Source organism: Phacochoerus africanus, chromosome 4 (assembly GCF_016906955.1).
Source record: "Phacochoerus africanus isolate WHEZ1 chromosome 4, ROS_Pafr_v1, whole genome shotgun sequence".
Taxonomy (NCBI): Eukaryota; Metazoa; Chordata; class Mammalia; order Artiodactyla; family Suidae; genus Phacochoerus; species Phacochoerus africanus.
Window position 1 is genome coordinate 112,791,584 of NC_062547.1, and position 12,478 is coordinate 112,804,061.

The window sequence follows — 12,478 nt, forward strand, 5'->3', positions numbered from 1 at the left end:
ATATATAGCATTTGAAAGAATATTCTCTTTGGAAGGACCAAAGTGTTTATAACATGCTTCAGATTAAAAGGCTTATTACTGATACTGAGTCATCTCTAGCTTTATAAACATAACTACTAAGGGAGAACATAAAGAAAGTTTTTATTACTGAAAGTCTTTTTAAAAGTCACTTAAAAGCTCTTTACATTATTAAAGAAATTAGGGACAAATAGTAAGAGTCTCCTTGATTTGGATTTTCATTATTCAAACTTACTTAGTAATAGGCCAGTTCAGGATTGAGCATAACATTAAAAAGACCTTTCTGCTACACTCACTAGTTAGGTGAAACTGATACAACTTTTCAAATGTTTAAACAGGAAAGATGCATTTATGAAAATGTTACATATTTCCATTCAGACTGATAGGTTTCAGTTGCTGTTTTAGAGATCTGGAGTAAGTCAACATATAAAATTAGTGTGGCCCACCTCCGAATAATAAATATTGACAATTAAGAAGTTACCATCATTTGAAAACTGAACATCTAATTTCCAGAAGTGAATACCTGGGAAGACAGATTCTAACAGCAAAACTATCAAATGGCAAATAAGTTTTATATTTTTTCTTCTGTGGACTTAGATCTTTGGATGCTTATGATACTGCAGAAGTCGGTAATGAAACCCAATGCAGCTGATAAACTCCTGTGACTACACAAGTTACAAAATGAGATATCGAAACTCTGGGATCAAGGTGTAATACCCACTTTTAATTTTATCTAAACATAATTTCAAATCAAAGTACTGGTGAGTATTTATACTTATTGGTATAAGCTAAAGTGTATTTACTTCATTTTGCCACAGCATCCATTTATTATCAGCTTAATGTGCCCACTGAACTTTCCTTCTAAGAGAAAAATGTTTTAAGTCTATTTAAGTTGCAATTAAAGTTCTCTATTTTTTTCCAGAAGACTGAAGTCCTCTGGTAATATTACTTTAGCAAGATCTTAAAAGACAGGATTTGTGTAAAACCAAAAGGCATAGCTAGCTTATGCTATAAAATGATAAGAGATATGAAGGAAATGTAAAACATTAAATTTTAAAATTTAGTAGACCCCTACAAATTGTCTAAAACAGTTCTTCATTACCTTTTTGATAAACTGTTTCTTTCTAAGTCACTTATTTTGCATTTGGCTCCTTTTAAATTACATCCAAGCTGACTTTTCTTAATTCACCCAAAAAAAGGCACCATCTCATTCAACATTTCTAAAATAAATCTGCCTACCAATTCCTACTTTTAAAATTATAATTTTTTAAAGTAAGTTTTTCTGCATTAACCTATAAAGATAAACACATCCGCAAACCCCTAAGAATAAGTTAGAGCTGAATCTCTTGGGGTGGGGGATGTTAATCATTCTTTCAACATTATCAAATTGATAATGGTCAAATAGAGAGGTATTTCCACAAACTTCAAATTAGAATCCGGACTTACGAATACTCATGGTATTTTAAAATTCTACAGATTAACTTTGGGCAGGTTGAAAGCCACCATGGCATCCTGAGCAGAAGAGTTTTCTGCAGGCAGGGCAAATCTATTAAAAAACATGACCTGTAACAAAAATCAATGTGCTAATCTCAAACCAAACAACAGTATCAAAAAGCATAAAACAGAGATAACCTAAGATAAAATGTCCTCAAACTAACTCAGACTAGCTTGACAGGTTAAGGAGGAGGGGAAGAGTGGGGATGTTGCTGACTCTGTTTTATCCCAGGATGCCTGAAATACCCACATATCCAAATAAATTAACACCATGAGAAAAAGATTCCACTGTGAAGTTTGGAGTGGGAAAGAAAAGACAAGCCAGAGCCAAATGTCCCAAATTCAACTAATTTCACTGTCGTTTTATTTAAAAAGGCCCTAAAGTTTAGAAATATAAAAATATAAATTCCTCTCTTTCGTATAGGCTGCCTAATAAAGCCCAAAGGGGAATAAAACCAACATAATGAGACTTGCTTTTAACGCCATCACAACTAGAAAGCTTGCTCTATTTGTCTTGTCAGCTTTAATAAAAGGCATCTCCTCTGGCAGGATGGCTTCTCTTTCTCTTTTCCACTATTAGTGGCAAGTGGCATGTCAAAGAAGAAATAGTCTCCCATCCCACCACCCACCTCCAGGAGCCTTTTTTTCCCAAATTTGGAGGGATGTCTCCACTTGGGCCAGGCGGTTTTATCAGGACTTGGGCTACCTGAGTGTAATTATCTTTCCTGGGGAGCAGGGTGGGGAGACTCTTTCCCCCTGCTTGGCAACTCGTGGACCACTGGTGAGGAAATCTGCCCATCTTCATCAGAGAGGACATTACTTCTAGCAAGGGGATCCCTCCCATTCCTGCATAACAAAGGAAGGCGGGAGGCCGGCGGAGAGCCACCGGGAGGTAGGAAAAACTGGAGGCGTCCGCCAGCCCCCTCTCCTCAGGCGCGCAGGGCGCGCAGCAACTACAAACTCTCCCCTTGGCCTCCCGCCTTTCTCCTCCCAACTTCCACTTCAGCCCCGGGAAAAACCTGGGATTTTAGGAATAATCGATGTTATTTCCTTCCTCCTCGGCGGGCACTGAGACCAACCCACAGCTGGAAGCTGGCCTCGGTCCCAGAGAAGCAGAGCAATGTGGGCCCAGCGGGGCCGACCGCTGCCGGGAGAAAGTAGGTCTCGGACCTGCTCTGGATCAGAAGGGGTCCGCCTGGCACTCTGGACAACCCCCACCCCTACCCACTTCCACAGTCCGTGAACAAGGAACGTGTGCAGGTGGCCTGGGACCAGCTGGAGACCTGGGCCGGCCCCCGGCACCCATCCTCTAGCCTCCCGAGCACTCCGCAGGCTTCAGGAACACCCGCAAAACGGTTCCAGGTAACCGCTCGTGTTCCTCCTGCTGCACACTGTCAGGCATCAGACGAAGGGCTCCCACCTCCTGGTTCGGCCAACTCCAGCAGCTAGCTCCGTACGCATGACGTAACCCGGCATTAGATCAAACTTTCTGGCACCTTGAGCCCACCGGGGGGTGGAGGAGGTGGGAGAATCCTCTCTACTGCCAAGAGCGCTGGGCCCAGACAGACCTAGTTGCCGGATGAATTCCTCGCAGTTAAAGAGGAAAATAAAAAATCTAAAGCTTCCGCTTCCCAGCCCCCCTCACTTCCCCCAGTCAGTGCGCTTTCTGAGCGCACCGGGAAAAGGGGAAGGAAAAAATACAAAAAAAAAAAAAAAAAACTTTAGGTATATTTGGCGGGTTCTCCCCGCAGCCTTTGAGCACCCATACTCCAAGCGGGAGCTCCTGGCGACGTGCACCCGGGGTTCCCTGTGCCCAAGACCTGCTCCTGGATCGAGATACTGGCCAGCCTGCCAGGGTGGGAAGCGAAGTCCCTACTCCCGAGCTCCCGCCTTTTGAGTTCCCCCCGCGCTCCGCATAGGCAGCGGTTTTGGGCACCTCCACTGACGCCCAGGGGGGCTCTGGTTCTCCGCCGCGCCTCAACAAAGAGGGGTGCGACGGATGCGCTTCGCGCGGCCGCCTGGAAAGCCATCCGCGCCCAGGCGACGCAGGCTCTGAGAGCGCGCGCCGCTGTCGGCCGATGCGCGCTGGTCCCCGGCGCCGCTGCTCCTTCCGCAGGGCCCCGAGGCCCGGGTAGCCCCGGCTCTCTGCCCCCCCCGTTGCCTTACCTGGGGTTGCTGCTGTTCCAGTAGACGGCGTAGCGGTCGGCGACCACCTTGGAGCCCGGGTCCTGGCTGAACACACACATCCAGAGCACGAGAAACATCAGCGTCAACATCTCCACGTGCAACATCACGCCTGGCCAGCGGCGGAGCCCCCGACGCGCCACTCCGGGGAGAGAGCAGGGATCCAGAGGGAGGGAGGAAGTGAGGAAAGGGGAGAGAGAGAGCGAGGGAGCAGCAGCCAAATAAATATGAATAAATAAAAATGAAGAGGGGCCAGAAAAGAGGCGCACACCAAGCCGAGGAGGGGGAGGAGAGCGAGAAGAAAAGGCGATAGAGTGGGGGGAATAAAGACAAACTCGCACCCCCACTGGAGGGTTCAGGAGGAAAAAAAGGAATCACAAGATGGAGCGAAGCGTGCGTGTGTGTGTGGTGGCGGCGGCGAGGGCGGGGGAAGGGGTGCCAAGCTGTGTCTCCGGCGGCGGCAGCAGGCCGGTCACCCCGGGAGAAGGAGGTGCGCGCCGGGCCGGGCGGCGGCAGCGCGGGTCGGGGCAGGCGGCGGCGCACGCTGCACAGTCACCGGGAGTTGCGCGCCACGGCCGCGGGGAGACATACACTGGCCCGCCGGGCCCCACTCAGCGTCGGCGCCGCGGGCTGCTCACGGCTCTGCCGCCGCCCAGGGCCCTTGCACTGCGCCTCGCTTTGCTCCAAGTTACTTTGGCGGCCTGTGGGAAACTGCTGAAGGAGGGCTCCGTGTGGATGGGGGCTTCGCGCTTGTGGCCCCGGGAGTCTGCGGATACCCTTCCCCCGCCGCCTCTGTGCCTTAACCCGGTGACCCCCTGGAAATCTCGGCAGAGTCGTTGGTGCTGCGGGTTCGGGGCGGTGCGCCGAGAAGGGTGGGGATCTGGAGCCACAAACCCAGCCCCGCCGGCGTCCTAGAACTGGTTAAGCGGCAGCTAAGCAGGCGAGGAGTAGTCTTGCCTCGCAAACCTCAAAGAAAAGTTTGGCTTTTTCACGTCTTCCGGCAGGTCCTCCGGCTGAATCGGACTGCGGCGGCGGCGAGAGGCGACACCCCGGCCTCTGACGGGTCTCTGGGATTTCTCGCGCGTGCTTTTCTTGGCCAGGAATGAGTGTACCAGAGGTTAGAAACCAGCCAGCTAGGCGGAGCTGGGATGCCGAAACCTGCAGGACGCGGCCAAGCCAACTGTTCGGCTGGAGAGCGGGAGGGGAAACAATCACTTTCAAATGAATCCCTCTAACTCCTGGATGGGCTGATGTCAGTCTCCGATCGCTTTTCGGGAGCAAACTGAGGCCCCAGACGCGGTGCCAAGAGCCCTGCGTGAGCTCTCAGAAGTGTCTCTGCGACTCCGACTGGTCCGACCCCAAGCCCGGCAACTTGTAGAGATGCATCAATCAGTTTTGAAATGCGAAAGGAGAAAAAAGAGAGAGAGAGAGCGCACGAGCGTGTGGCACCTCCCCGATGACTACATCAGAAAACCTCCCCGTTCCTCCCGCAGCTGCTCCTCTTTCCCTCCTTGGTCACAGCAGCAGCAAGAGGTGAAAACCACCAACAGAATCCACAAACCTTTACCAGGCGGGAAAATAAACTTGAGTGCAGCAGCACCAGCCCAAGCAGCCCGGGAGGAATTGAAACGACTGGCGAGAAGTGGAAAGGGGTAAAAGTCAGTTTTGCAAAAGAGAAAAAAGAGAGAGAAAAAATGCTTTATGGGAAAAATCTCCCCGGGCACGCCCCCTCGTTAATGACCTGCGTGTAAAGCCGACAGCAGCCGCGACCCAGCAGCAGCAGCCACACCAGAGCTCGAGGCCGCGCGCGTGAACGTGGACGAGGGCGTCGAGAAGGGGGGGGTGGGCGTGTAGCACAGGGCGCGGGGCAAGCAGGCTGCGCGAGCGCGGGTGTGAGGTCCGGACGGAGAGGGGGAGGCGCCGCCAGCCCGCGCCCAGCCAGCGCTGCTGCCGCCGGGCCCGGGTCATGTGGGCTGCTTTTTTTTTTTTTTTTTTTTTTTTTCCTTGCAGTTTACTTGGGAAGGGGTGGGGTGGCTGGAGCAGCCAGTCAGGGAACGGCCTGCTGTTTGCTTACAGATCGGGTTTTTTTTTTCTCTCTTTACTCCAACCGGATTGGTCTGCTCCACGAGAAAGAGGCGTTTTCCTAATCTCCTCCCTTTTCCACGCCCTCTGCCCCCCTCCCGGCCCCACCTTCCAGAAACCTGACTAATTGAATTACTGGGAGTGCCGAGGCGCCTGCTCCTCCGCCCAAATCCAGCAGTCGCGCGTAACCCTTTGGATGCTGACTTCCTTCTGGGCTGAGGAGTGATTTGACATCTTTTTACCTGAGAGTAGGGTCTTTCCGTTACAAAGGAACCAGTTCCCATACTGTAGCCGGAGAATCGAAATCTGTCTCCTTGACCCCTCAAGTGACAGGAAGTCCCAGGAGCCGGCTGGCAGGGAACCATAGTAAATACGTGTTCTTGTAAATATCTGTCCCGTTCTTCAGTCTGGCACCGAGTTATCGGGAAACCTGAGCATTTCTCATGTGCCTTTCAACTCCCATCTTTCTACCAGGGATTTAAAGGTTTATGAGCAGCGAGCAAGATTTTTCTTTAAATTCTTATTTTTTATTTTTTTAATCGAGAAAATCACAGTATAAAATTACAATTCATTGCGAACCTTTGGCAGGAAGGAAGTGAACACAGCGGCGAAGACCAACCGAATTACCTTACACCTTTACTATTTCAACTCCGAGGCTGACTCGCTGCTCTCTCCAAAAGAAAAATGCTTTGAAAGAATCCGGTGCGGGAGAAATGGAGGTCAGGGAAGGAGTTCTTTTATTATTGGAAAAAGGCCTTGCCTTCCTGGGTTTCTAGAAAATGTTGCAGCGCCTCGGCCGGGCCGCCAACGTCGCGCGATCGCCTGACAGCCGAGACGGTCCCCGCGCTTTGGGACACGTCCTGGTGTCCTCCAGCGACCAGTAAACTAGCCCTACGCCCGGGCGCTGCGCGGTTGCAAACCCCCGAGACTCGCCCTCGTGGGATTCCGCGGGCTCGGTCCTGCGTGGTATTATTTTCTTTTGCTCTCTAGGGAATCTGCTGCCTCACAGAGAAGGACTGATCCGAAGTAAGAAAGTAGCTTAGTTTTGCTCCCAAACCTGCCTGTTCTCCCCTTTACTTATTAGCCCAATAAAATCAAATACCACGTTCTTCCTCCTGCGCTTTCGAGTCGCTTTCCAGGCGCTTCAGAGCTGTTTGGAAGCGTGCAGACGCCCTCCAGTGGTGGGCTTGCAGTGCGCACCTAACGGGGGCTATTGCCTGTAGCTTGACCGGGATGAAGTTCTATGGAGATAGAACAATACAGACTTTAGAGGAAAGGAACAGTCGACATGGGCATGGAATTACCTGGATGTTATGCGCTCCTGTCTAAAAGCTGAGTAGTTTCTCAATTATAGAAATTTTTCCTATCTGAAGAGATCTTGCAATTGTCCTAGAAAAGTTAGCTCTTCTGTTGGTGACTGGATGTAAATTGCAATCTGTGTAATTTTAGATTGTGCTACAGGCCACCCTAACAAACCAAAAATATTCCTAAATTAAGAAATAAAAACTCAAAATATTAACACAAATTCTTCTCTACTATTTCTACATTTCCCGAAATTCCAGCAGCAAGAAAGAAGCCAGAAGGCTTAACCTAGAGAAATGAAAGATAAGCTTTAATTTTTAAATCAAATTTTCATTTAAAACGTTATTTCCTCCCCTTCTTCCCCTCCTAATCTTGCTGACGTTCAAGTTCCTGGCCTATTTTAGGATGCATTTGTTTTTTCTGTTGTAGGAAGGTTGCATTTCTTCCCTCAGCCTTCTGATAATAGCTTTAATAGGTGCTCCCATGACTGAGACAGTTTTGCAGGAAATATTCTGGACCCTTTTAAGGGACATATGTATCTTTAGGAAGATGAGAATTCACAACTCCTATCTAGGGGGAAATGCTGATCCTCCTCATCTGAGAGTCTTTTTAGTCAGGGAAATATCAGGTATCAGGGAGTTAGCAAGCTGGCTTCCTGTGGCATCAAAGCTGAAAGGAGTAAAGAAAAAGAAATCATATCCGCTTATTTCCTATTTGAAACACATACTGTAAGCAAATGTGAAAAATCAACATATCAAAAGAATATGGATGTCAATATTTTAAATGTTTCTAATTTTTAGTCTGGATAGTTCCATTTGAAGCAGAAAAAAAAATCATATGTTATAGTTTTCCTATAATGATTCAAGGAGCTAGAATAAAAGGCATTGGAATTTGCAACTGTTCAGAACATAATTCAAACGTCTATGAGAAATAATTCATAAACTTGAATCAAATGCCTCCATCTAGAATTATATATCTAAGTCATTATTGATATTGGAGTAACTAAGTGGCAATATGATAGATACACAGATAAAGTTTGAAGAGAGCTATTATTAACTGTATACTTATCACTAGATAACGTGACTTTGTCTCCAGGAAAATATGCAAGTGATTTGAATTTATACAAATCAGCATTATATAAAATTATTATGATCAGCCCAGTGTCAGAAACAATGATACTGGCCTTTAAAGGACAAGTACAATTTCGCCAAGTATAGAAAGAGATTCAGGTGTGTCAGAAAGAAAATAGCAAGAAGCTCAAACATGGAGGAATAACAGTTCAGGGAGTGTTCAAAGGCTTTGAGTTCAACAAGATTGAAACAAGGTTGTAGGGAGCTGAGACCTGAAAAATTGGTTAGTAAAATGGCTGTTTTCTAAATATATTTGGATTTAAAGCTACAGGTAAGAGAGATCACTTGTGGTTTTAAAACAAATCACATTGAAGCAATGCCTCAAATTAGAACACAAATGGGGAATGATCGATTGATTAATTTTTGGGCTTGACCTATCTAGGTGGGTGTTCTAACATAGGCAGTGAATCACCTAAGGAGCTTTTTTTAAAAAAATAAAAACAAAAACAAAAACAAAAAGAACCATGCCTGGCCACCACTCCTTGTTTTAGTTAGTTAAGGGTGGGGACCTGGGATCTGTAATTTTTAAAAGCTCCCCAGGGAATTTTAATCAGCAGAGAGGATTGCAAATCACTGATGTAGGTAATTTATTTTTACATTAACTACTTCAATATTTTAGGCAAAAAAGTAAGCTCCATACTAATTTCTCTAGGGAAATGTCCCACCTAACCATCAAGGCAGGAATGTTGATACATCTAAAAACTAAATTAATGATCCTCTCTACGAAAATGAAGTGATACTTTAAAAATGATTTCTACTTGACACAAAATAGAATGCCATCTCTAAGATGTGATTGCAGGGCAAAGCTTACTTTTTTATTTTTTCAAAGATGACTTTTAAATATGGATTCATCTTCCTTTTAGAGTAGTTTGGACTTCCTTTTTGTATTAGCTGCCACCAGATAGAAGTGGAGATCTACTGAGTCAAGTGTCCAAACAAATAAATGAAACAAGATAGTGAATCAGACCCCACAGTCCACAGAGGAGTAACTCTTGTTTAATATAGCAGTTAAATTAGAACTGATACCCAAAAGAACTAATAAAGGAAATAAACTCAAGAGCAAACACTAAAGAAATAATCATTAGAAACCCTCCCCCCAAAAACAAAACTTTCTAACAGGTGACTAACATACTGGCCTTTAAGCTAACCCTGCTGTTTTCCTAGAAACTGAGAATTCATTTCAAAGTCCTATGAACCCAGGTTCTATCACCAAACTGTCACCCAGCTATCCTGTGCTCAGACTATTTGAAGTTATTAATGAAGGCGTCTCCCCTCTTCACCCTCTTTTATAACGTTTTTCTCAGAATCTTTAGAAATAACTCTTCTCTTGTTTTTCTCTCCTTACAAACCTTAGGACATGCTCCTTTTCTATTTCTGATCTAGTTGTCTCTCTGGGGTGCAGCTTAAAAGGGGGAGAGTCCCTCTACTAAATAGAATTCCATGTCTCTATCCTCAGCTTGTGACCTTTAACTTATATCATGAATTTTCCACTTTTTCCTCATTCTCTCTTTAATTGTCTGGAGTCTGTTTCACAGCATTCCTTCTCTTGAAGTCTGTAGGATAAGTAGAGGCCGTTTTACAAGTGGCTGAAACACTTTTTTTTTTTTTGTCTTTTTGTCCTTTTTAGGGCCACACCTGCGGCATATGGTGGTTCCCAGACTAGGGGATGAATCCCAGCTGTAGATGCTGGCCTACGCCACAGTCATAGCAACTCGGGACCCAAGTGGCATCTGCGACCTACACCACAGCTCACGGCAACACAGGATCCTTAACCCACTGATCGAGGTCAGGGATGGAACCCACTGTGTCCTCAAGGATGCTAGTTGGGTTCACTAACCACTGAGCCACAGGGGAACTCCCAAAACATTCTTAAAGAGGCATTTTTAGAATGTCTTATTTATCAACTATCTATGTGCTGCTTTGCTCATTTCAAAACATAGTTTATTTTTATTTATTTATTTATTTATTTTTGCTATTTCTTGGGCCGCTCCCGCGGCATATGGAGGTTCCCAGGCTAGGGGTCTAATCGGAGCTGTAGCCACCAGCCTTCGCCAGAGCCACAGCAACGCAGGATCCGAGCCGCGTCTGCAACCTACGCCACAGCTCACGGCAACGCCGGATCGTTAACCCACTGAGCAAGGGCAGGGACCGAACCCGCAACCTCATGGTTCCTAGTCGGATTCGTTAACCACTGCGCCACGACGGGAACTCCTCAAAACATAGTTTAAATAAGACATGCATAGCAAATTTTTAAATATACAGAATTCGGGGCAGTCATTTTGATAAACTAAACCATGTAATTAGGCATATATGTAAATATGTGTTATGTTTCTGTGTATTACAAATATGTATGTGCTTACATGTAATCTCAAAGGCAGCAAACAAGAACTAGTTGATTCAACCAGTTTCCACATCACTTTTCATTATCTAGACATCAGTATATATACCATAGCCAAAATTGGTAGGTGATATTAGTCCCATAAAAATGTTTGCATTGTCTTTTATTATTTGAACACATGTGTACTTTTACTGCTTTGTATTTCCCTTTTTCAAATTTTTAAATACAAATCACCAAATAAAATCTATCTGCATTTTAAAAAATCTAATTGATCAACTAGCATAAAATATACTATTCTAAAATGTCTTTTGTGAATTATTAAATAACACTGCATTCCTTGCTTAAAAGGATACACCTTACCATGAATGTGTATTATAAAAATAAAAAGTTTGTAAAGCCTGTTTTATTACAATGGCAATACAGATATCTATAGCATATCTTTATTTAAATAAAAAGATTGTAAGTAGCCTTTTCAGAAATAAATTTAACTTGTGCTTTTTTGCATATATATATTGTGTATATATGTATATATGCATATTATGTTGCATATTACATATAATACATATATATATACACACACACCAACTAATAATTAGGATACTTTTCTCCCACCAGCTCCAACTACCACCACCCAAAAAGCATGTAAGCTGTGTGTTTTTGTTTTTATGTTCTTTTGTTTAGAGAACACTTAATAGCTAGTACATCTTTTTAAAATTTAATTGATACTATTATATATATACACACATATATGTATAGCATAGTTATGAGCGTATATACAGACAGAATTATTTTCAATCAATCTTCACCCAAGAGGTTCATCAACTTCTGTGAGAACTCTATTTAAAGACAAGCAGAGGATATAACCTTTAGTCAGTGAGCATGATTTCATGAAATAGGAAATGCTGTTTCTAATCCCCTTTTTAGCATTGACTTTACTTTTTCTCCCCAGATCTAAACTGCCTAAGCAAAGTAGAATTATGGCAAACTAAAGAACTCTTTTCCTCAAATTATATGCTTTTTTTTTCTTTAACCCAAAAGGCTCCTTTATGGGAATTTGTGTACTGGTATTTTTGGAGTGTGGATTTATTTTTGCAGTCATCTTAATAATTTTTTTTTTCATTTCTTTTGGCCATGGCAGAGATAATCTTTTAAAGTGTATTATTTATTTTTTAGGAAAAGTGTCCTCTTACTGCAGATTTATAACTCTAGTCTGAGACTTCCTAATACCTTATGCCAACACTGTAAATTTTATTGTGATGCCGTAAAGTTACAGTTAGGGTATAATTTTTAAAAGGCATTTCATTTTGTAGTTTGGGATAATAGTTATAAAGCTGGTCTCTATAGAAACCACTGTTAACTCATGATTTTAGAATATCAGATAATAATGCAGAGGATTATTGGCCAAAACTTTTAAAATGAAAAATATTTTGCTGAACTGACTCTCTCTATACTCAAGTCTGGGAGGAAAATGTGCTATAAAAAGACTACCTTTTAATCAGAGATTATTACTCTCCATTTCCATTAGTCTACCTTTTTGGGGGGCATATGATGTATACTAAATTAAATAGGATTTATTGGTTCAGCTAGATTCTGAATTACCCTCCTTTCCTTTGGATTAGCTAAGTGCCTTTCTTAGCCCTTTTCCTTGAAATCCATCAGGATCTTTTATGTGGACTATCTAGTATTCTGCACACTTCCAATGCTTAATAAATATTACATTACAATATTAGCATAATAATAAATCATCTTAAAGTACTACATGGGCTATTAAGTGAGATCCTATTCAGTTTGAGCCAAGACATCAAAAAGTTTTATTTTCTCTCTACGCATACAAAGTAATTTTAAAACTCCCTTTCCATGAAATGTCCTTGCATCTATAAGATGTCTACATATTACAAAGTGAAGTGGTGAAGTCTGTAACTTCCAGTTA

General features: G+C 44.0%; 1 protein-coding gene across 2 annotated transcripts in view; it reads right to left on the reverse strand.

The window, feature by feature from the left end:
- Window positions 1–4,226, reverse strand: part of EFNA5 (ephrin A5) — a 285,390-nt gene extending 281,164 nt beyond the window's left edge. For both annotated transcript variants that reach the window (XM_047778391.1, XM_047778390.1), the window contains exon 1: window positions 3,679–4,226. In XM_047778391.1, coding sequence (XP_047634347.1) covers window positions 3,679–3,803 — 125 coding nt within the window. In that variant the 5' untranslated portion in view covers window positions 3,804–4,226. The remainder of the gene's footprint in view (window positions 1–3,678) is intronic.
- Between the last annotated feature and the right edge of the window lie 8,252 nt (window positions 4,227–12,478).